A 23,790-nucleotide genomic window follows, 5' to 3' on the forward strand; every position below is an offset into this window, starting at 1 on the left:
ACATAATAAATAAAGCAAACATTGAAAAATTCTAAGGAGAAAATCAGAAAACAACAGTAGGGGATTGACACAACTCATAAAGCAAGCAGACAAAGATTAGAAATGATATAGCAGCTTTGAATAACAAAATTAGCAAGTGTGATCTAAAATGTATGCATATGTATCTAAAAACTTTGCACACAACAGGTGCACATGTATTTTTTTCAAGTACAGATAGAATCTTTGTAAAATTTGACCATGAGGCCAAAAAGGAAATCTCAATAACTTTTAAATAATTGATATCATAATGACCACAATATCTTATCACATAATTAAATTAGAAATAATTTGAATGATAAAAAGTAGTTTAACACACCCCTACTTTCTTTTTTTCCACTTATTGGAAAACTTAAGAATGCGACTCTGAGTAAAGATGAAATAAATGCCATAATAAAAAAATATTTATAGCTGAGCAATCATGATTTACTAAAATAAAAAAATTGTTTGATGTAGCTAAAATGGTGTCTAGAGGGAAATCTGTAGCTTAATTGCATTTATTATAAATGATAAAAATGAAAATAAATGTGTTGTATTCAACCAAAAAATAAAAAGAGCAATGAAGTAACTTATGAAGGTAGAAGAAGGGAAATAATAAATACAAAAGAAGAAATTAATGAAATAGAAAATTAGAGAGGACACAAAACCAAAAGCTTGTTCTTTGAAAAAAGAAAAAATGAATATAATGTAATAGGTAAATCACTAGCAAGACTCATCAGAAAAAAAGGGAAGATATATAAATAAGTAATATTAAGAAAAAAAGCTTGGTTGTCGCCCACGAGGTTGTTAAATATTTTGAATATCCCTCTGGATATATGACAGAAGTGATATTATCAATTAATGAGGAAGCATGTTATCAATATGAGAAAAAAATTAGATCTCTGCTTTGTAGCATGACAAAGATTAAATTCAGTTGTGTTAAAGATCTCAGTGTAGAAAGCAAAACCTAGACATTTTTAGAATACATTTTAGTCAAGGTACAATAGCACAAACTGTACAGGGGAAATAAGTATATTTTACTACGTAAAACTTAAAGATGCTGCACAAAGTTAAAACACTGGGAAAATACTGACTGTATAACAAAGTATGGATGTTTAGAAAATACACAGAATTTCTACAAATTATTAAACTACTCAACAGAAAAATGAAGGAATGCAATGCACAGGAGAGGAAATCCGTGTGGTCAATAAGCATTTGATGTGATGTCTAACCCTCTGTTGGTCAAAACTGTAAGAGGCTGTATCACCCAGTGTTGGCTTTGTATTGGAAATATTGTTAAGTAAGTCTCAAACACTGCTGGTGGGAATAGAGCTCGGGCAATCCCTTTAGAGAGCAATTTGGCATTATTCAGTGAAGTGGGAGGTGCTCATTTAGGTATACACCCTAGAGCAGCACTTCTCAAACTTCAGCTTGTCTCAGAATCACCTGGTGGGCTTGTTAAAGCACCCATCACTGGGCCCCACTTCCAGAGTTTCTAATCCGGTGTGTCTGGGGAAGAGACTGAGGATTTGCATCTAACATGTTCTCAGGTGCTGCTGCTGGTGGTGGGACCACACTTTGAGAACCACTCTCTCAGATAGCCTTTTGAAGGTGTGCACAACAAGATGTGCACAAGAATGTTTATCGTTAGGAAGAGCAAAAAATCAGAAACAAATGCCCACCAGCAAGAGAATGAAGAGTAAATTATGCTTTTTTAGTAAAACAGAATATACATAGAAATTAAGATGAATGAAACTAGAGATGTAAATATAACATAAAAAATGAAAAAACACATTCTATGAAAAAAGCAAATTACAAAGTGATCTATGGAGTTTGATACCATCTATATATATTTTAAAGAAATGCAAAATAAAATAATATAATGTTTATGGATAACAAATGGTATAAATTATGCATGAGCAGTATAATGCTGAATTTATGATACTGGTTAATTCTAAGGAGGGAGTGAGAGTGATGGGATTGAAAATGGATAAACAGAGGGCCTCAACTGTATCTGCATTCTATTTATTTATTTATTTTATTTTATTTTTTGGCTGCATCAGGTCTTAGTTGTGGCATGCAGGCTCTTCGTTGTGGTGCGCGGACTTCTCATTGCAGTGGCTTCTCTTGTTGCGGAGCATGGGCTCTAGGTGCGTGGGCTTCAGTAGTTGTGGTACGTGGGCTCACTAGTTGTGGCTCATGGGCTCTAGAGCACAGGCTCAGTAGTTGTGGCGCATGGGCTTAGCTACTCCATGGCATGTGGAGTCTTCCCTGACCAGGGCTCGAACCCATGTCCCCTGCATTGGCAGGTGGATTCTTAACCACTGGACCACCAGGGAAGTTCCTGTATCTGCTTTTTAAATCTATCTATCTATCTATCTATCTATCTATCTATCATCTATCAATTGTATTTTTACAAAAAAAAGATCTTAATTTAACATTGCTGTCTTAGTTCAGGCTGCTATAACAGAATACCATTGACTAGGTGACATACAAACAACAGAAATTTATTTCTCACAGTTATGGAGGTTGGAAGTCTGAGATCAGGGAGACAGCATAGTTGGGTTCTGGTAAAGAACATCTTACAGGCTGCAGACTGCCAAATTTTTGTTTTATCCTCAAATGGCAGAAAGAGGCCAAGAGAGCTCTCTGGAGCCCCTTTTATAAGGGCACTAATCCCATTCATTAGGGCTCCATCCTCCTGACCAAATCACCTCCCAAAGTCCCACCTTCTAGTACCATCACATTGGGCATTAGGATTTAACATGAATTTTGGAGAGACACAAACAGTCAGTCTGTAACAACTGCCAAAGGTTAATATTTGATAAAGCTGGGTAGCAGGTATAAAGTCATCATTGTATTATGCTCCTTCTTGTGTGTACATGTGAATACATTTGAATTATTTCATGATAAAAATGCATTAAAAAGAATACCTGGAAAAATACCAGGCCAGACTTTGCTTCTGGATGCTGTTAAAGACGAAAAACATGATTTTGAGAAGACTGAGTCTCTATTGTGAAATAAGAACTATATACAATGCCACATACTTCATCATAATGATATACAAAAATTACGACTACAAGTAGTGATTTCAAATTTCTTCTTAGAGGAATGGCAAAGGCCCTCAGCTTTTCACTCTAGACTGTGTTCCTCTTCCTTTGTCAGAGAGTTGGTTTTGCTGATCCTCCTCTATGTGTCCTGGTTTTTGAGTTGGGATATTTGAGTCTTTAGGCAAGAGGAGAATAAAAGGAATATGATCATTCAAAGCCGCTTTTATTACCTCACAGAGGAGAATGCTGTCTTTAATTGCTCAAGTTTGGACTTTTGTGGTATAAAACTGGGACAACAGATAGAGTGATAGAACTTAAGAAAACCAGCACGGCTGGGTTGGTTTACATTGTCAGGGCAGGGTATTACCGGCATAAGTGAAATAAGGTGTTCTGAAAGGTGAGAGGAGAGGAGGAGAAAGACAGGAACTGGTGGGGCCTGGGTTTGAGAGCAGAATTTGACATTTGCCTGTTTCCTTGGTTCTCTAGGCTGTTTCCTCCTGAATGCCCTCGGCCTGCTGGCATGGTGGTCTTCCTAACTTCTTTTGGTCAGCCTCGTATGTCAGTGCAGAAGAGGATGTTTTGCTTTGTACTCGTGGAGTCTCTGTCAGATTGGGTCAACTTGGGTCAGAGCTGAAAAGGGGTTTTTCCATTGAGCAGAGATACAGGTATGATACTGTTAAACATCCTCCCTTTGGCAGCCCAAAGTTTTATGTGTAACCATCTCATGTCCACTGTTAGATAAGTGGACCCTTTTACTTTATTGCCTCATTCATCTCTAACCACATCCCTGTCAGGTAGCATTATTTTCCTAACTTTAGAGATGAGGAAACTGGCTCAGAGAGATTGACTTCCCCAATGTAGCACATCCATCTAGAGGCTTGTGTGGGATTCAAATCCAAGTCTATGATATTTTACACTGAGCTACACTGTGCTAGGTTTGTGAGATCTAGTAAAAATATAGAACTTGGCCCTGTTATCAAGGAGTTTTATTAATTAGTTGGGAAGATAGCTTTGCTGTTTAGTTGGCACCTGAAACATTAAGGCTGGACCTAAGTCATGTGAAATCAAGGGGAATGATCCCACGTGTATGTTAAAGAAATAGTCATCTCCAGCGCCCTGTTAACTTTGGTTCGGCTGCCTCCTATGATCCAACAGAGTGGATACTCACCACCCCTGATGTTCCTTTTGCTTTGTAGTGAAATGATGTCATATTTCCTTTATGCAGAAAGACTTCTCAGCCGTAGATAATCATCAAATCCTCTGGAGGAAGTTCTTTTTTTTTTTTGGAGGAAGTTCTTTGGAAGGAAGGCAAATGAGCATAGTTACATTCAGGATAAAAGTGACCCTTAGGGCTTCCCTGGTGGCGCAGTGGTTAGGAGTCTGCCTGCCAATGCAGGGGACACGGGTTCGAGCCCTGGTCTGGGAGGATCCCACATGCCGCGGAGCAACTAAGCCCGTGAGCCACAACTACTGAGCCTGCGTGTCTGGAGCCTGTGCTCTGCAACAAGAGAGGCCGTGACAGTGAGAGGCCCGCGCACTGCGATGAAGAGTGGCCCCCACTTGCCGCAACTAGAGAAAGCCCTTGCACAGAAACGAAGACCCAACACAGCCAAAAGTAGATAAATAAATAAATAAATTTATATTAAAAAAAAATGCACAGGGCAGCATTTAAAAAAAAAAAAGTGACCCTTAGCCACAGCCTCTACGAGACTCTGAACTCCTTGCAGATTTTTAAAAAAATATATTTATTTATTTATTTGGCTGTGCTGGGTCTTAGCTGTGGCATGCAGGATCTAGTTCCCTGACCAGGGATCGAACCCAGGCCTGCGTTGGGAGCACGGAGTCTTAACCACTGGACCACCAGGGAAGTCTCACTCTTTGTGGACTGAGGTTGGGTATTTCACATCTGAATGGCACATAGCCTGAACCAAATGGGCTACTCAGTTATATCCATTGTTATCATTGTAGCTTTTCCCCACCTGGGGATAAAGGGCAGGTAGGTGGGTGGGGGATATCCGACCCGCCCTAGTAGAGGAAGACCTCATTGCAGCCTTGGTAAATCTGGAACTCTTGAGTTTTCATTTCACCCTATTCCAGAGTAGTTAGAGCCAGAAACTTTGACAAAGAATCTAGCTGGTATGGAACCTTCCTTGGCTGGCCCCTCATCCTCCATCGGTGTTTGTCCAGCTAGTCTACAAATTGGGATTCCCATGTAGCTTTTGCACACCCTGTGGGGCAGAGTTTTGCATGATTTATTATCTTCTTTCCTTTGTTGACTGAGTGCATCAACCCTCCGTGGAGCCCTGATCCCATGGGTCACCCCCAGGGTGTTAGAGGTACCTACGTGGGATATGAGTCGTTTTATGGCCAGTGACAACCCCTGTTTCTTCCCTTTCCAGTTCAGCTGATGGTGGATCTCTGCCCTCTGCCTTTTGTTCAGGGAAGCTGTGATCCTTGAATTTGGGGTCCCTGTTACACAATGAGATCCAATAGCCTGCATTTGCCACCAGTCCCAAGGTTCTGAGCACTTGGGACCTTTGTGTTCTACCCAGAGAAAAAGCAAAGAAGTAGCAGGGACAGGTGAGTGGCTCTTCTGGAGATTTCTGAGCACCTGATTATGGGTTATTTAGCTTCTGGTTTATACCAACTCTAGAAACTAACAAGCACATATCCTAAGAGCATGCAGAAGGTGGTGAATGGAAAAAGCATCATCAACTAAAGAGATACCAAATCTAGAGTCAGGAGCGCTGACTTCAGTATAACCCAATCCTTTCTTCAGTTTTCCCAATTTGTTATCTCATTTTTTTTTTCTTTCAAAAACTCTCTTACCAAGTCATTGTGGTTTTAAATATCAATCCATTTCTCAAGTGAGGAAACTGAGGCACACAGAATTCAACTGATTTGCTTAAGCTCACATAGAGTAGGGCTGTCAAGGGACGTTTGGGGTTTTAGTTCCCCTTCATCTCTCTCTGCTCCCTCAAGACACTTAAAATAAACCTACAATATAAACAAAATAAATTTTCTTGTTATTCAAGTGCAACTTCAAGGCCATCCCCTGGCCCCCCCTGAGATTGCCATCCCCTAGGCGTTCCCTTTATTGAAATTCTGCAGTAATCACTAGACCATAAGTAACGGAAGCAAGATAATAAGAAGGTCTTCCTGGAGTGTACCTTTAAAGTTTTCAGAGCCTGCCTATCTACTATTCACTGATTCACATAATATCCGGGGGACAGGAAGAGCAGGCATTATTCCTATACAGAGATTAGGAGCTCAGATAGATAGTTTGATCCACCTCGGATCTTTTCTGCTATAGTGGGCTCTCTCTGGCTTGCCTTGGGACTGGGGTCTCTGCTGCACATATGACTGGAGACCCTTCCCATTTCTTTTCTATGCCTCCACTCCCATTTTTCCATTAATGAAGAGACCGTCCGTGAGTGGCTTTGAGGAACAGGTCATGGTACTGAGTATTGAAGCTGCTGGAATAATGAGAGAAGCTCTCAGTTAATTGATCAGGTTTAGTTCTAGGAAAGCCAGCCCCCGGGGAGGTGGTACGGTGGAAAGATGGTGGGCTCTGGGGTCAGACTGGGCTGTATTCTCATCTGGACTCTGCCACTTCCTAGTGGTTGAAGCAGGGTTTGTGGGAGCCCCACATGCTAGGTGCCTCTCTCCCCCTCTGCAGCCACCTGGCAACTGGGGAAACTTAGGGCTTGGTGGAGCAGAGTTTGAGAAGAGCTGATATAATACAGTTTTTCAGGAAATTTAAAATTAAATTCAGTAGCTAAGAAAAAGAATTATATGCAAAAATCAATTCAACTTGTTTCTCACCCAAGGCCAGTGAGCGTGGGCTGCTCCAAGCAGCCATCATTCTTGCGGGCACCTTCGGTCTTGGAGCTGATTGGCAGGAGGGTTGCTTGGACTTCAACATCCAAATTGGACGGCTCTTCTGTAGGTATTGGTGGCCTTCTTTTCCTTCCCATTTCCTTCAAACGGATAATTGGATGTGGAAAGAAAATAGCATTCTGGGTCAGCATAATGCTCAGAGCATATATCCAACTATTTTTATTATATCAACATATTCATTGCATGCAGACTTCATCCAGTGACTCTTATTGGCACTGGCAACACAGTGATGAACAGGCAAAGGCACTATCTTCAAGGAGCTTACGTGTGTGTGTGTGTGTGTGTGTGTGTGTGTGTGTGTGTGTATGATATTATGGACAAACAAAATAAATGTCTAACAGATGACAATGAATCTGTGACCAAAAAATCAAGGCAAGAAGGGGGTCAGAGAGTGACGGGAGTTGTATTTTCAGAGAGGTGGTCAGAAAGGGTCTCTATGTGAAGGAGAATTGAAGGAAGTACAGGAGGAAGTCACCCAGAAAGGCAGAGGGAACAATAAGAGCGAAGGCCCTGAATTTTCACTTAATGTTACGTCCTTCCATTTTTAGAGCAGCCCTGCAAATATACATATTATGCCCTCCATTTGAAGATGAAAAAAAATGAGGCTCAGCAAGAGGAAGAACCTTTTCTAAAATACAGCTAGTACCTGATAGAGCCAGGGTTAAGCCCAGCTCCTCTGATTTTAGAGGTGGTGCTGTGAACTCGGGGGGCTGTCTGTGTGCCTGAAAGTGGGGTAACTATTGCTGTCACGATGCAGGGAGCCAGAGCAGAGAGGAGCCAGAGAGCAGGACCCTGGGCTTCAGCTCCTACACCTCCTGTAGCCCCTTCTGCCTGCCTTGTGGTCCCCAGCCACCATTGTCTGCTCACCTTGGTTTGGTGGTTGGTTTCTGAAATCATTGTCTGGGTCTTAGTATGTTCATTTTCCAATGCCTTTCACCTTTGGGGACAAGTCTTCCAGAGGCTGGGTAGAGAGAACTGAAACAGGGAGAAATCTAGCCTCTCCCACCAGGCTTATCACATAGCTGCACCAGCAAGTAGCTGCAGGAACCCAATTTTAATTTCCCTGCATGGACCTCAAACTGTTTTTCCACATTTGTTAGGGAAAATCTTAGCCAAGGGAGCACCATCTTTTGAGGACACTAAACTAGGCCAGGTTCCTGGGTGGCTTCCCCTCCTCATTCAGTGATTGTCCCATAGGACCCTATCCTCTCCCCCCCAACCCCACTGTGGCCGTTTGTTTCCTACTTGACACTTGGTTGATAATGTTCTCTTAATCTCGGAGAGGAAGCCAATGTGGTTAACAGGCCTGGGAGTGTCGCTGTGCCCCTGCAGGTCGCCGGAGCCCACCGGGGGACTTCTCCAGCGGGGCCCAGAGCTGCAGAGAAATGAACCTCGCAGGCAGGGCTGGCAGCCAGGGTTGCAGGTTTGCCATTTGGTGACATGAAATAACAGAGGCAGGTGGCACAGTGTGTGTGTGTGGGAAGCACAGACATCTAGGTCAGATGCGCTGGGGTTTGAATCCCATCTCTCCCATTTACTATCTGGCTCTTGACAGAAGAGGTGTGATGGCTCCTGATCTTGGAGGCATGACGGGTTTTCCTTAGGGATCTAGGCTCTTTTGATGGTGTGGTTCTGCCGTCCACTGAAGTCCCCAAGTATTCTGAATTTAGTCTGTGACTAGAGAGGGAGAGAGCCTGAAGAGAGTGGGAAAGCTCACCTGCTTCTTAAAAATCCCAGCCCACAAGTGAGATGCGTCCCAGGCTGGAGGCAAGAGGCTGGAAATGAGCCCCTGGCCCGGCTGCCTCGTAACAGCGCTCCACACTGAGGGGGGGTGGGGGGTGGGTCTTTGCGGTGTGTGTGTGTTCAAAATATCCTACTTCTTTACCCCTCGTCCAGCAGTTGAGTAATAAAAGCCGTTCTTTCAAGGTAACATCTGGATTTGATACAAACCCCCTCAGGTTCTGGCATCCTATCTCTAAGTTATGGATCAGAGAACTGACATTATCATAAGGTAACACCTGTGCCAGGTCCCGTGGTGGATGCTGGGGGCACCTGCTCTCTACCAGGTGGCCCCTCTGGGCACATCTGCTATGGCACCTGCCACAGAGCAGGTGCCCTGTGCATATTTTGGTCCTACGTGCATACAAGTTTGGAGGAATGAGGGAAGGGAAAGTCTTCCTACTGAAGATGAGACTGTCGAACTTGAGTCACAGCTGGAAGGCCAGGTAAGATTTAGCAATAATACTAACAATTCACGGATGAGGCAACCAAGCTAGTGAATTGCAGGGCCAGGGCTTGATTTCAGATCTGTCTGACTCTAAATCTTGTGCTTTTAATGACTATGAAAAAGAATGAACATTTCAGAAAACTTTACCCTGAAACCTGGAAGGCAGGCTTCTACAGCATCTGTGTGCAGTGCGGAAGGGTATCTGGAAAGGGTGAGCACTGTTCCTAGGGTGCTACATGATAAGCCAAATTGCAAAGGGGAGAAACGTGCAGGAACTGTGCTCTGAAGTTTCCTGGAGCCAACAGAAGCATGAAGCCTCTGGGGCTGCAGTGCAATTATTTGTTCAGGAAACCAGTGTTTGTAGACCCCCACTATGGGGATGTTGGAGCCTGGATTTAGGTGTGGTGAAGATACATGCAGGAATCTGAAGACTCTGACCTGGTTTATTTCTGATTTTGTATCTCTACATGCTTTCACTGCCAGCAAATCATGAAATGTTGACACCCGAGGGAACCTGTTTATTTTTAGGGGAAAGAGCAAGGGTTTTAGACCTTGGCAAACCTGGATTCAAATTCCAGTGCAGGCATTGGTGACCATAGGCAAAACACGATTTGTTTTCCTCCAAAGGGTCAGAGACATTGAATAATTTGTCCAAGGTTACAGAACAAGTATGTAATGGTTTCAGTTATCTACTGCTGTTTAACAAACCACTCCAAAGCTTAGTGGCTTACAGAAATGGCAATCAGTTATTGAGTTCACAAATCTGCAATTTGGGGAAGGCCCAGCAGGGAAGGCTGGTGTCAGCAGGGTCAGCTTGACCAGGGCTGGAGGGTCGATTCCTCAAATGACTCATTCACCTGGCTGGCATGTTGGTGCTGGCAGTCAGTGGGAGCTCAGCCAGGGCGGAGGACCATGGACCTTAATTCCTCTCCACCTGGGCCTTTCTGCAGGCTGCTTGGGCTTCCTCATACCATGGTGGCTGGGTTCCAAGAAGCAGGGAGAGGAATCAGTTTCTTAAGGCCTGGAAACTGGCACAGCACCACTTCTGTCTTCTTCTGTCGTCAAGCAGCCACAAAGCTCAGATTCAAGGGGAGTGGCCATTGGCCCCATTTTTTAATGGGAAGAGAGTCAAAGAATTAAAAAATGACCACAGTAATGGGGACATTATATTCTCTCACTTACTCTTTTTTTTTTTTTTTAACACCTTTATTGGATTATAATTGCTTTACATTGGTGTGTTCACTTACTCTTAAAGTTAGATAAGAGTTCATCTTTTTGGAGCCCGTTTTTATTACCTGTTTTACAAGATGGAATTATTTAGTGTTTCGCCCATGGTCACATATTTCAAGTTGATACTGGCTTTTGGATTAGAACTCGGTCCTGTGGAATTTATCTCTTGACAGCTATCACTCTCTCTTTTTAAAAAAATATTTATTTATTTGTACTGGGTCTTAGTTGTGGCAGGTGGGCTCCTTAGTTGTGGCATGTGAACTCTTAGTTGCAACATGCATGTGGGATTTAGTTCCCTGACCAGGGATCGAACCTGGGCCCCCTGCACTGGGAGCGCAGAGTCTTATCCACTGCGCCACCAGGGAAGTCCTCTTGACAGCTCTCTTTATCACTCTCCAGGCCTCGTGACCACAGCCATCAACACCTCATGCTGTACTCCCAACCTGGCCTTCCTGCCTCTCGTCCCCTCCTCTCCAGACCTGCTTCAGCACAGCGTACTTGTCCCTTCTCAACATTGCTCCCCTGCTGAGTACTCTTCAAGGCTCTCTGTTGCCCTCAGGCTGACACTCAGCTTTGACCTTCATTAACTTGGTTACTAGCTCTTCATGATGTTGGCCTACACTGTTCCTCAAGCTCAACAAAAGTCACTTCCCCTCTATGATCTATTCCAGGAGAAGTCAACATCTAAAAATGTCCCCTAGTGTGTATGTATGCATGCATGTATTTTTATTGAGGTGTAGTTGATGTACAGTATTATATAAGTTTCGAGTGTACAACATAGTGATTCACAATATAAAGGTTATACTCCATTTATAGTTATTATAAAATCTTGGCCATATTCCCTGTGTTGTACAATATATCCTTGTAGCTTATTTATTTTATATGTAGTAGTTTATACCTCTTAATCCCCTACCCCTAACGTGCCCCTCCCTACTTCTCTCTCCCCATTGGTAACCACTAGTTTGATCTCTATATCAGTGAGTCTATTTCTGTTTTGTTATATTCATTCATTTGTTTTATTTTTAGATTCCACATATAAGTGATATCATACAGCATTTGTCTTTCTCTGTCTGACTTATTTCACTAAGCATAGTACCCTAAGTGTCCATCAACAGGTGAATGATAAGGAAGATGTACACACACACACACACACACACACACACACACACACACACAACGGAATACTCCTCAGCCATAAAAAAGAATGAAAATTTGCCATTTGCCACAACATGAATGGACTTGGAGGGTATTATTCCCTAGTATTTATTAACCCAATCATGATAAATACTTTAGAGGGATTATCTAATTTAAATTTTCACAACAACTCTGTTAGTTAGGTTCTTTTGTATTTGGAGCCAGGAATGCTTGATCAGGACACCAAGCTCTTAACCTTCATGGTACTTGAGGTTTCCAAAATGCATGATGTTCTCTCTGATGTCTGAGATTTTATACTTGTTATGTACTCTCTATTTCTCTATCTTTCATGTCACTAACTTATACTTATTTTTCAGGTTCCAATTTAGACAGCTCTTTCCCCAGGAAGATTTCCCTGATTCCTCAAGACTGGTTGAGTTTCCCCTCTACTGCCTCCCGTTAATATCCTGTCTTATTTCTATCTAGCACTTTTCATTTTGTACTGAAATTGTCTGTTTTCTTGTGCCCCTCATGGACTATACATTTTTTTGAGAGTTAAGGATAGTGTCTTGACTTTATTTTCCTCTCCTGAAGTGAAAGATACTTCAGTCCAGCATCTCATAGGTTCTCCTTGAGTTGTCATTATCTATGAGGCTGAGACTACTCACATATGCAGCGATGTGACCAAAACTGGACCCACATAACAGAGTTTGTTATGGTGGGCTTTGCCGAGGTGCATGAAACGCGCTTCCTCTTCTTTACTCTCTTCCTCACCATGTACCTGCTCACCTTGGTGGAGAACTTGGCCATCATCCTGGTGGTGGGTTTGGACCACCGGCTACGTAGACCCATGTATGTCTTCCTGACACACTTGTCCTGCCTTGAAATCTGGTACACTTCAGTCACAGTGCCCAAGATGCTGGCTGGTTTTATTGCGGGAGATGGGGGCAAGAATATCTCCTATGCTGGATGCCTGTCCCAGCTCTTCATCTTTACCTTCCTTGGGGCAACGGAGTGTTTCCTACTGGCCGCCATGGTGTATGACCGCTACGTGGCCATTTGTATGCCTCTCCGGTATGGGGCCTTGGTGTCCTGGGGCAGCTGCATCCGTCTGTCAGCTGCTTGTTGGCTGGTTGGCTTCCTCACCCCCATTTTGCCCATCTACCTCATGTCCCGACTGACATTTTGTGGCCCCAATGTCATTGATCACTTCTTCTGTGATGCTTCACCCCTGCTAGCCTTGTCCTGCTCGGATGTCACCCTGAAGGAGACCGCAGACTTCCTGGTCTCTCTGGCTGTGCTCCTGACCTCCTCCACAGTCATTGCTGTGTCCTATGGCAACATTGTCTGGACGCTGCTGCGTATCCGCTCGGCTGCCGAGCGCCGGAAGGCCTTCTCCACCTGTGCAGCCCACCTGACTGTGGTGAGCCTCTTCTATGGCACTCTTTTCTTTACGTATGTCCGGACCAAAGTGGCTCCTTCCATCAACTTCAACAAGGTGGTTTCTGTCTTCTACTCCATCGTCACTCCAATGCTCAACCCTCTCATCTACAGTCTTCGAAACAAAGAGGTGAAGGGAGCTCTGGGCAGAACCTTTTCCTTCAGGTCTTGGAAAGGTCAGTGAGGAGGCAGGTGGGGATCCAGTGTCCTTGCCTTGGCTTTTTAGAAGGAGGGTGGTGAGGACTCTGGAATGGAACAGAGGCCTAGGAGTCAGGAGTTATGGACTATGTATTAGTTAAAGTAAATCGCTAGTCTGCTGTAGCAAGAGAGCCCTAACTATAATGTAGCTTAAAGAATGAAGGATACTTTCTCTTTCCTGAAGAGTCCAAGGTGAGTGATCCAGGTTGGCGGATGTGCTCAACAGGCATTCAAGGATCCAAGTTCCTTGCATCTTTTTTTTTGGAAGCTCCCTGTCTCCAGTCACCACCACATGCTTCTCTTCTTCTTTGCCATCACTTCTCTGCTTTCTTTCCTTCTTTTTTAGCTATCCAATTATTTTCATTTTTATTTTTTAAAAATATTTTATTGGGGTATAGTTGATTTACAAAGCTGTGTTACTTTCAGGTGTACATCAAAGTGAATCTGTTATACATATACATATATCCACTATTTTTTATTTTTTATTTTAAAATTTTATTTATTTATTTTTGGCTGCTTTGGGTCTCTTTTGCCGTGCGCGGGCTTTCTCTAGTTGCGGTGAGTGGGGGCTACTCTTCGTTGTGTTGCACGTGCTTCTCATTGCAGTGGCTTCTCTTGTTGCAGAGCACGGGTTCTAGGCACGGGCTTCTGTAGTTGTGGCACATGGGCTTAGTTGCTCCGCGGCATGTGGGATCTTCCTGGACCAGGGCTCAAACCCGTGTCACCTGCGGTGGCAGGCACAGTCTTTATCACTGCGCCACCAGGGAAGTCCTCCACTCTTTTTTAGATTCTTTTCCCATATAGGCCATTACAGAGTATTGAGTAGAGTTCCCTGTGCTATACAGTAGGTCCTATTTGTTATCTATTTTATATATAGTAGTGTGTATATGTCAATCCCAATCTTCCAATTTACCCTCCCCCCTTACCCCTGGTAACCATAAGTTTATTTTCTAAACTGTAACTGTAACAGTTTACAGTTTCTGTAACTGTAAACTCAGTTTCTGTTTCCTTGCATCTTTAGGGTCAACATCCCCTTGGATGTTGGCAAACTAAGGCCTCTGGGCCAAATCCAGCTCAGCACTTATTTATAACAACCTGTGAGCTAAGAATAGTCTTTAAATTTTAAATAGTTGAAAACAACTCAAAAGTAGAATAATATTTCATGGCACATAAACATTTTATAAAATTAAAAATTTCAGTGTCTGTAAATCAAGTTTTACTAGAACACCGCCACACCATACGTATCGTCTATGGCTGCTTTTGTGCTACAGTGACAGATGTGAGTCGTTGTGACAGAGACCATTTGCCAACCCCCAATCTGGGGCCTTCTTATTACTTCCATGATGAACATAGGGTCCCAGTGAACAAGAAGAGTGAGCATAGAGCATGGAGGAGACACAGCCTGTATTTTAAAGTTTCTTCACTAGATATAGCAGTCATCATTTCTACTCACCTTTACTGGAGAGAAGTTAGCCACAGGTCACATCTAATTGCAAGGAGGGTAAAAAGAATTGTGTGAACCATACTGACTCCATTTTGTCAGCTCCACCTTGGGCCTGCAGTCCTACCCCGCCCCCATTTCTGTGTGACTGAGCTTTAGCCCACTCACAAGGAATGCACCCAAGCCAGGTAAGTTCCCTATTAACATTTTCTCTCTTTTTTAAAAAATCTATTTATTTATTTATTTATTTATTTATTTATTTATTTAATGGCTGTGTTGGGTCTTCGTTTCTGTGCGAGGGCTTTCTCTAGTTGCGGCAAGTGGGGGCCACTCTTCATCGCGGTGCGCGGGCCTCTCATTATCGCGGCCTCTCTTGTTGTGGAGCACAAGCTCCAGACGCGCAGGTTCAGTAATTGTGGCTCACGGGCCCAGTCGTTCCGCAGCATGTGGGATCTTCCCAGACCAGGGCTCGAACCCGTGTCCCCTGCATTGACAGGCAGATTCTCAACCACTGCGCCACCAGGGAAGCCAACATTTACTCTTGCCTTCATCTGATATGAAAACTAAAAGAATGCCTTTTGCTGACGCAGATGGTTAATGGCCATGGAAATGTAGGGGAAACTCCTGTTCCTGGTGGTGCAGATGTGCTTCTCCCTAGTGATCGGATTCTATTTTTAGCTTTGGCCGCTTTAAATTCCCCTGTACCCCTTTCGGTGATGTGCGCTGCAGCTGCGAATGCCTCTGGGTCATCATCCGCCCGATCCTGACCGTATGTAAGTTACCAACAATAAATTTTATAATTGCACTTTATGGAGTTGCCTGCTTCATTTTTTGGTCTCAAAGTTCCTTCTCAGTTCGGAGGTTATTATTCAATATCTCTGCCTCCCAGCAAAAGTCCATAGCTAGGCAGACAAATACCTGCCAAAATGTGATTATTGTGGAAAAAGGGGAGAACAAATTTTGGTAGACAACCAGCAGTTTCCACCACAAAGTCCCTAGAATCACAGCTGATTTTCCATGTGCCCCATGTGCTTATCTTCTTTGTATCTACATTCTTTTATTTGAAATATAGACCAAGTTTCCTGCTATGCCAAATGGTGCTTTGAAAATTGATTTAGGAAGATCTCATGGCAATGTCAGCTCACTTGAAGTAAGGCTTAAAAAGACAGTTATAATTCAAATAGTTCCCTGTATGTAGATAGTTGCATTCCTAAAGACATTAATGATCATCCTTCGAATGTGGATTTTAGAAACTACAGTATGTGGAAGAGGAAAATGCTGAGCTTGGGATAAGGTAGAGGAAGGACAGAATTTCTGTAATGATGTTTCTTCACTGGCCAGTAATGAGCAGATTACATAATGGTGCCCACAGCACCAGTCTCTACCTTCCCCCGCCCCAACCCAGTATCTTAACTGTTGCTTTTTTTTTTTTTTAAATAAAGTGCCCAGGCAACTCCATCTTCTCCCATCTTCCGAGGAGATGGAGTCCGCAGTCAGGTTCCCAGCGGTGCCAGGCTGTCTTGGGGAACTGTCCAGCCAGCAGCCCCCTACACCAGTGCATGGAAAGCCTCCAGCTTCTCCTGGTACAGGTGGTGAAACTGCTTGGCCAGACAGTGGAAGCGGGTTTTGCAGTTTTCCATCTCCCTCTTGGCTCCTGTTGCTTCTGAAATGGATGTTTCCGGGCGGCTCCTGCAGGGTCAAGTTTTCACTTGACTCCCTTCCACTGTGTCACAGGAGCACGTCTGATTGGTGCAGCCTGGGTCACGTGCCTGCCGCTGTTGCAGTTTTAATAGTTAACAGAGAGAGCACAAATTACATGTTTTGAAAGCCATTTCATTTATTGAATATTATATCAGTGATGTGCTTTATATTCTTTTGGATGAGGGCAAGATGCAAAAACAGTGTAAAGATGATACTCTTTCTGGATCAAATATAAGAATTCATCTGAATAAGACAGGAGCAGTAGTTACTTTCAGGCACCTGACCTGAGTAGATTTGACACAAAGTGAATTTGACTTTTAGGTTTCTGGATGATGGGAAAAAAGCAAAATATACTGGGTGTATTAGAGTCTTCCAGAGAAACAAAACCAATAGGATATCTATAGCTATATATATATATCTATATTGAAGAGATTTATAAGAATTGATTGATGTGATTGATTATGGGGGCCAAGAAGTTCCATGATTTGGCAACTGCAAGCCGGAGAACCAAGAAAACTTGTGGTGTAATTCAGTATGAGCCTGAAGGTCTGAGAACCAGGAGTGCTAATGTCCAAGGGCAGGAGGAGATGAATGTCCCAGCTCAAGCAAAGAGCAGATTTGACCTTATTTTGCCTTATTGTTCAATTCAGGCCCTCAGTGGATTGGGTAATGCCCACCTGTGTTGGTGAGGGCCATCTTCTTTACTCAGTCTACTTATTCAAATGTATTCTTTCAGAAACATCCTCACAGGCACACCTAGAATTAATGTTTTGCCAGCTGTCTGGGCATTCCTTATCCCAGCCAACTGACACATAAAATTAACCATCACACTGGGTTACGTAGTTCTCATTTATGGTAGCAGAAAGAATTCAAATTCAAACACAGGGAATATTTTCTGGATTTTGAGAACTATTCTAAGAATAACTCTGTGGGAAACATCAGCAAAGCTTATGATTTTAAGCTTCTTGAAGAAGAAATCTGTATTTTGAGGTAAATTACATAAAATGGTAAAAACTCTGAGGCATACTCTTAGAAAGGATTCTATGCATGTAAAAGTGAATCTTGCTTTAATAAAATCTGATGTAAGAAAGTAAACTGAAAAAAAAGGCCTTTGTGAGTGTGATTCTTTACATTATAAAACATTCACTCCCTTAAAAAACAGACCTACAGGGACTTCTCTGGTGGTCCAGTGGTTAAAACTCCACACTCCAATGCAGAGGGCGCCAGCTCCATCCCTGGTTGGGGAACTAAGATCCTGTATGCTGCATGGTGTGGCCAAAAGCAAAAAAACCCCATAAAACCCAGACCTACCTTCCAGAATCTGGATTGCTGGTGAGGTGTATGATATGTGTAGGTATTGACAATTAAAGTTTTAAAAGACACTGCTAAAAAAAAGAAAAGTCACTGCTAATGATAGATCAATCTGCAATGAAGATAAATTATGAAATCATGTCAGGGAAAATGCATATTTTTGTAAATATGGGATTTCTGAGAATATAATTCCTTTTCTGGGGGTATATTTATTCATAGTGTAAAATAGAGTTATGTGAAGTGCTAGCTTAACGTAGACACTACTTCACTGATACCCAGAGAAAGTCACAGGGAGTAATCCCAGAGAGAAACAAGATTTATTAAGATAAATTCTGTAATAAGTGCCGTTTAATCTTGTTTTACCCACTCTGGGTATGAGAATCTTGGCTTAATTGTTAGCTGGGGACTACCTGGTAACTATCTTGGAGAAAGTCCTTTGACTTGGGACATAGGGAGAATGACCAAACCTACACTCTGAAATCAGAACTCTACAGTTTTCTGCGTACCGTTATGTAACGCTATCAAAGGCTTTGATATGTGTCTACTTCACTAAGGCCCATCTGGATCTCCTTCAATATTTTTTTTATCCCTTGCACTTGTGCTGGGATTCCCACTTCTTTTTTTCAGGATTCTTAGTCTTTGGTTAGTCTCTTGTTTTTCACTTTTCACATTCCAAGCCCTTAGCAGCTGATTTCTATGGCACATTTGTCAAAATGCTGGTTTTGACTGTGGGATGATACAGCTCTCTCTCTCTAATTTGATTCTTCTTTATCTTTATCCTTGTTTCCTTTGTGGCTTCATTTGCATTGGTCGAAATAAAATTCTCAGCAGGCCATGGCAAGATAGGAGCATTTTAAACCCCTTTTGGCAGGAACTTAAGATGAATCTCATTGCTCAGAAAAATGGATGCCTTGATACCTTGAGACATTTTGTGTAACACCATCCAGCAACATCCCTCCCAGGGGGCAGTCCAGGACCACTGTCATTTAATTAATATATGACCAGTTATTGTGGGATTAATCATTATCCCCACACTCTCATGGAAGTGGAGGGGCTTCATTTAGAGCAGTCCTTGCTCTAGCGCATGGGTGACAGTCACCTGTCCTCATTTACCCAAAGACAAGCAGCTAACCAGAGCAGGTTCAGGTTATTTACTTCTTTTTGTCTTTTTCTAGCTTCATTGAGATATAATTTACATGTAGCACTGTAAAAATTTAAGGTGTACTGCACAAAATTGACTTATATACATCATGAAATGCTTATTGCGATAAATTTAGTGAATGCCCATCATCTCGTACAGATACAAAATTGAAGAAATAGAAAAACATTTTTTTCCCTTGTGATGAGAACTCTTAGGGTTTACTCTCTTAACAGCTTTCATATATAACATACAGCAGTGTTAATTATATTTATTACGTTGTACATTATATCCCTAGCACTTACTTATCTTATAACTGGAAGTTTGTACCTTTTGACTGACTTCATCAAATTCCTCCTCCCCCTACCCCACGCCTCTGGTAACCACAAATATGATCTCCTCTTCTATGAGTTTGTTCATTTGTTTGCCTTTGAAGTATAATTGACCTGCAACACTATGTTGGTTCCTGGTACACAACATAATGATTCGATATTTCTATTCATTTCAAAATTGTCACCATGACAAGTCTAGTTACCATCTTTCACCATACAAAGACATTACATACTTATTGACTATATTCCCCACACTGTACATTTCATACATGTGACTCATTTATTTTGTACCTGAAAGTTTGTACCTCTTAATCTCCCTCATCTATTTCTCTCCTCCTTCCACCCCTCTTTCTTCTAGAAACTACCTGTTTGTTCTCTGTATCTATGGCTCTGTTTCTGTTTTGTTATGTTTGTTCATTGGTTTTGTTTTTTAGATTCCACATATAAGTGAAATCATACAGATTTGTCTGTCTCTGTCTGACTTATTTCATTTAGCACAATACCCTCTAGGTCCATCCATGTTGTTGCAAATGGCAAAATTTTATTCTTTTTTTATGGCTGAGTAATATTCTTGTGTGTGTGTGTGTCTTTATTCTTTATCCATTCATCTACTGATGGGCACTTAGGTTGCTTCCATATTGTGGCTATTGTAGATGATGCTGCAATGAACATAGGGGTAGATATATCTTTTCGACTTAGTGTTCTTATTTTCTTCAGAAAAATGCCCAGGAGTGGAATTCCTGGATCATATGACAGTTCTATTTTTAATTTTTTGAGGAATCTCCATATTGTTTTGCATAGTGGTTGCACTAATTTAAATTCCCACCGACAGTGCACAAGGATTCCCTTTTCTCCACATCCTCTCAACACTTGTTGCTTGTCGTCTTTATTTATTTATTTATTTATTTATTTATTTATTTATTTATTTATGGCTGTGTTGGGTCTTCGTTTCTGTGCGAGGGCTTTCTCTAGTTGTGGCAAGTGGGGGCCACTCTTCATCGCGGTGCGCGGGCCTCTCACTGCCGCGGCCTCTCTTGTTGTGGAGCACAGGCTCCAGATGCGCAGGCTCAGCAACTGTGGCTCACGGGGCCCAGTTACTCCGCGGCACGTGGGATCTTCCCAGACCGGGGCTCGAACCCGTGTCCCCTGCATTAGCAGGCAGATTCTCAACCACTGCACGACCAGGGAAGCCCTTGTTGTCTTTTTGATAATAGCCACTCTGACAGGTGTGAGATGATTTCTCACTGTGGTTTTGATTTGCATTTCCCTGATATTAGTGATGTTGAGCATCTTTTTCTGTGCCTGTAGGCCATCGGTATGTGTTCTTTAGAAAAGTGTTCTCTGAGGTATGTTCCCACTATACCCATTTTGTTGAGAGTTTTTTATCATAAATTCAACATAGATGTTGAATTTTGTCAGAAGCTTTTTCTGCACCTATTGAGACAATCATGTTTTTATTCTTCAGTTTATTAATGTGGTGGATCACAGTGATGGATTTGTAGATATTGAACCATCCTTTCATCCATGGGATAGATCCTACTTGATCATGGTGTATGATCCTTTAATGTATTGCTGAGTTCAGTTTGCTAATATTTTATTGAGAATTTTTGCATCCATGTTCATTAGTGATATTGGCCTGTAATTTCCTTTTTTTGTGATACTTTTGTCTTGTTTTGGTATGAGGGTGACACTGGCCTTGTAGAATGAACTTGGAAGCATTCCTTCCTCTACAATTTTTTGGAATAGTTCGAGAAGGACGGGTGTTAACTCTTCTTTAAATGGGTAGAATTCATCTGTGAAGCCATCTAGTCCTGGACTTTCATTCGTGGGAGTTGTTTTATTATTGATTCAATTTCATTACTGGTAATTGGCCTGTTCATATTTTCTATTTCTTCCTGGTTCTATCTTAGGAGATTGTACATTTCTAGGGATTGTTCCATGTCTTCTACATTGTCCATTTTATTGGTGTATAATTGTTTTTAGTGATCTCTTATGATCCTTTCTATTTCTGTGGCATCGGTTGTAACTTCTTTCTCATTTCTGATTTATTTATTTGAACCCTCTCTCTTTTTTTTCTTGGGGACTCTGGCTCATGGTTTGTCAGTTTTGTTTATTTTTTCAAAGAACCAGCTCTTAGTTTCATTGATCATTTCTATTGTTTCTTTTAGTCTCTATTTCACTTATTTCTGCTCTGATCTTTATGATTTCTTTCCTTCTACAGACTTGGGTTTTGTTTGTTCTTTTTCTAATTCTTTTAGGTATAATGTTAGGTTGTTTATTTGGACTGGGTCCATAGGCTGGCTATGGGGCCCCAGGGGTCCCAGGGCTAGTGCTGGCCCTCTGGTGGGTGGGGCTGGGTCCCAGTGCAGCTGGGGTTTTAGAGGGTCCTATGGCATGTGACTTACCGGTAGATGGGGCTGTGTCCCTGCCCAGCTATCTGCTTGGCCTGGGGTGTCCCAGGACTGGTGCTTCCTGGCTGGTGGGCGGGGCAGCAGCCTGGCACTAATAAGCTGGAGGAAGGATCCCAAAATGGCACTTGCTAGCACCAGTGTTTTCATGGTTGGATGAGCTTCCAAAATGGCTGCTGCCAGTGTCTATGTCCCCAGAGTGAGACCCAATTGCCTCCTGCCTGTCTCAGAGACTCTCCAAGACAGCTGGTGGGTCTGACCAGGCTCCTTTCAAATTACTGCTTCTGTCCTGGGTCGCAGAGGATGTGAGATTTTGTGTGCATCCTTTAAGAGTGGTGTCTCTATTTCCTACAGCCCTCTGGCTCTCCTGAAAGTAAGTACTGTTGGCCTTCAAAGCCAAATGTTCCGGGGGCTTATCTTCCAGGTGCAGGACCCCTGTGGCTGGGGAGCCTGATGTGGAGCTTGGATACCTCGCTCCTTGGGGAGAATTTCTACAGTTGTAATTATTCTCCCATTTGTGGGTCACCCACGTAGGAGTATGGGTCTTGATTATACCACATCTCTGCCCTTCCTAATTGTGTTGTCATGGTTCCTTCTTTGTAACTTTAGTTGTAGAAGATCTTTTCTGCTAGTCTTCATGTCTTTCTCATCAGTAGTTGCTCTGTAAATAGTGGTAATGTTGGTGTGCCCGTGGGAGGAGGTGAGCGCAGGGTCTTCCTACCCTGAATTCTTGGCCACTCTCTATTTCACAATAGATTCATTTAGTACACTCTGATCAGGTTAGGTTGGAAACGTTAGCTCACAAACTCTTTGCTTGTAAAGACCATACTTTAGCCATTTTGAAGTTCCCTCCCCATGACCTAGCTTCTAGCAACAGTCTCATAAAAGTTTCGGCTATTCAGCAATCCATCAAGAGATTCAGGTTTGCCATTATGTATAATTTAATTGAATTATTTAATAAATACTCTTACTATTTGCTGAGTAATATTCTACGTGCCTTATAAATATTAATTCATTTACGCCTCATTGATAACCCCACAAAGTAGGGGCTATGGTTATCTTCCTTTACACACGAGGGAACTGCGGTACAGAGAAGTTAAGTAACTTGCCCAAAGTCACATAGCTAAGTAAATGGAAGTGCTATGGCTTGAAACTTACTCATCTGACTCCTGACATCTGCACAATGATGCCTTGGATTAACTGGTCTCCTCTTTTGGCATCAGTTCCTTATCTGTAAAAGGACAGGAGGTACTTGATGACTTTATATACTTACTTTTTGAGTGTTTAATAAGTGCTGAGAACCTTCACACATTTTTTTTTTTTTTTTCATTTCATTATCACAGCAACCTAGAGAGAAAGGCTTAGTCTCATCTTACAGTGGAGGAAACTGAAGCTTAGAGAGCTTAAGCGACATGCTCAAGTCCCTACAACTACAACATGGAGGAGCCCGGAGGATTTGAGCCAGGTCTGTTTGACTTCTTTTGACCATTCTATTGGGTTGGCCAAAAAGTTTGTTTGGGTTTTTCTGTAACATCTTACCTTGCTGCCTCCCCTCAAAGATCTCTTCCAATGCTAACTTTGCAGACGTTGATTTATTCATTCATCAAACAACTACTCTGCCTCCTCTTTGCACCAGGCACTGGCTGGCTGCTGAAGGGTCACAGGATGAATTAGACCAGATGTTTCCATCAAGGACGATATTAGTTGCAAACATGTCTCATCTCTCTCTCATGGAATGAAATACAAAGTAGAAGCAACTAAGTGAAAAGGAGGGGTCCAGATGAGTGTGATAGGGCTCAGAGGAAGGAGCATTTTCCTGTTGATGAGCTTAGGGAAGGCATCCTTGAGAAGGTGGAACTCCTGACTGTTCACTACTGATTTTCTCACTTGAGATGTTGCTTGCCAAACATTTGTTCTTTTGTGTTTTTTTCAGGATGGCGAAGGATGATGTAGCATTTGGGAAAGAAGAGGCAGAATATGAGGCTTGCTCCTGATGCCAAGATGGCAAAGACCTGCATGGCTACTATGTCTTTGCTTCAGGCACTCATGTACGCAGGGATGAAGGACACTTAGGTGGGCTGAAGGACATTTAGGTGGGCTGGGAAGGCCACCAGCAAGCTAACCAGACTTAGCAAACCCAAGTAAACCAGCACGACATAAAACAGTTCCAAGGAGCCTTCATCACACTTTACAGTCACTGTGGACCCAGGCTCTGTAGAGTTCATGGGTTGTGGGGGCCATCTGGTCACCCAGAGTGTACATAAG

General features: G+C 42.6%; 1 protein-coding gene and 1 long non-coding RNA gene across 2 annotated transcripts in view; both read left to right on the forward strand.

The window, feature by feature from the left end:
• Positions 1 to 23,790, forward strand: part of LOC132369991 (uncharacterized) — a 103,095-nt gene that overhangs the window by 75,187 nt on the left and 4,118 nt on the right. The window contains exons 2-3 of the long non-coding RNA XR_009504504.1: positions 22,869 to 22,990; positions 23,459 to 23,598. This is a non-coding gene — a long non-coding RNA (uncharacterized LOC132369991). The remainder of the gene's footprint in view (positions 1 to 22,868; positions 22,991 to 23,458; positions 23,599 to 23,790) is intronic.
• Positions 12,227 to 13,180, forward strand: LOC132369990 (olfactory receptor 6Q1). The gene has a single exon (XM_059929718.1). It carries the CDS (start codon positions 12,227 to 12,229, stop codon positions 13,178 to 13,180), a length of 954 nt encoding a protein of 317 aa, XP_059785701.1.

This window comes from Balaenoptera ricei, chromosome 8, assembly GCF_028023285.1.
Source record: "Balaenoptera ricei isolate mBalRic1 chromosome 8, mBalRic1.hap2, whole genome shotgun sequence".
NCBI classification, from domain to species: Eukaryota; Metazoa; Chordata; class Mammalia; order Artiodactyla; family Balaenopteridae; genus Balaenoptera; species Balaenoptera ricei.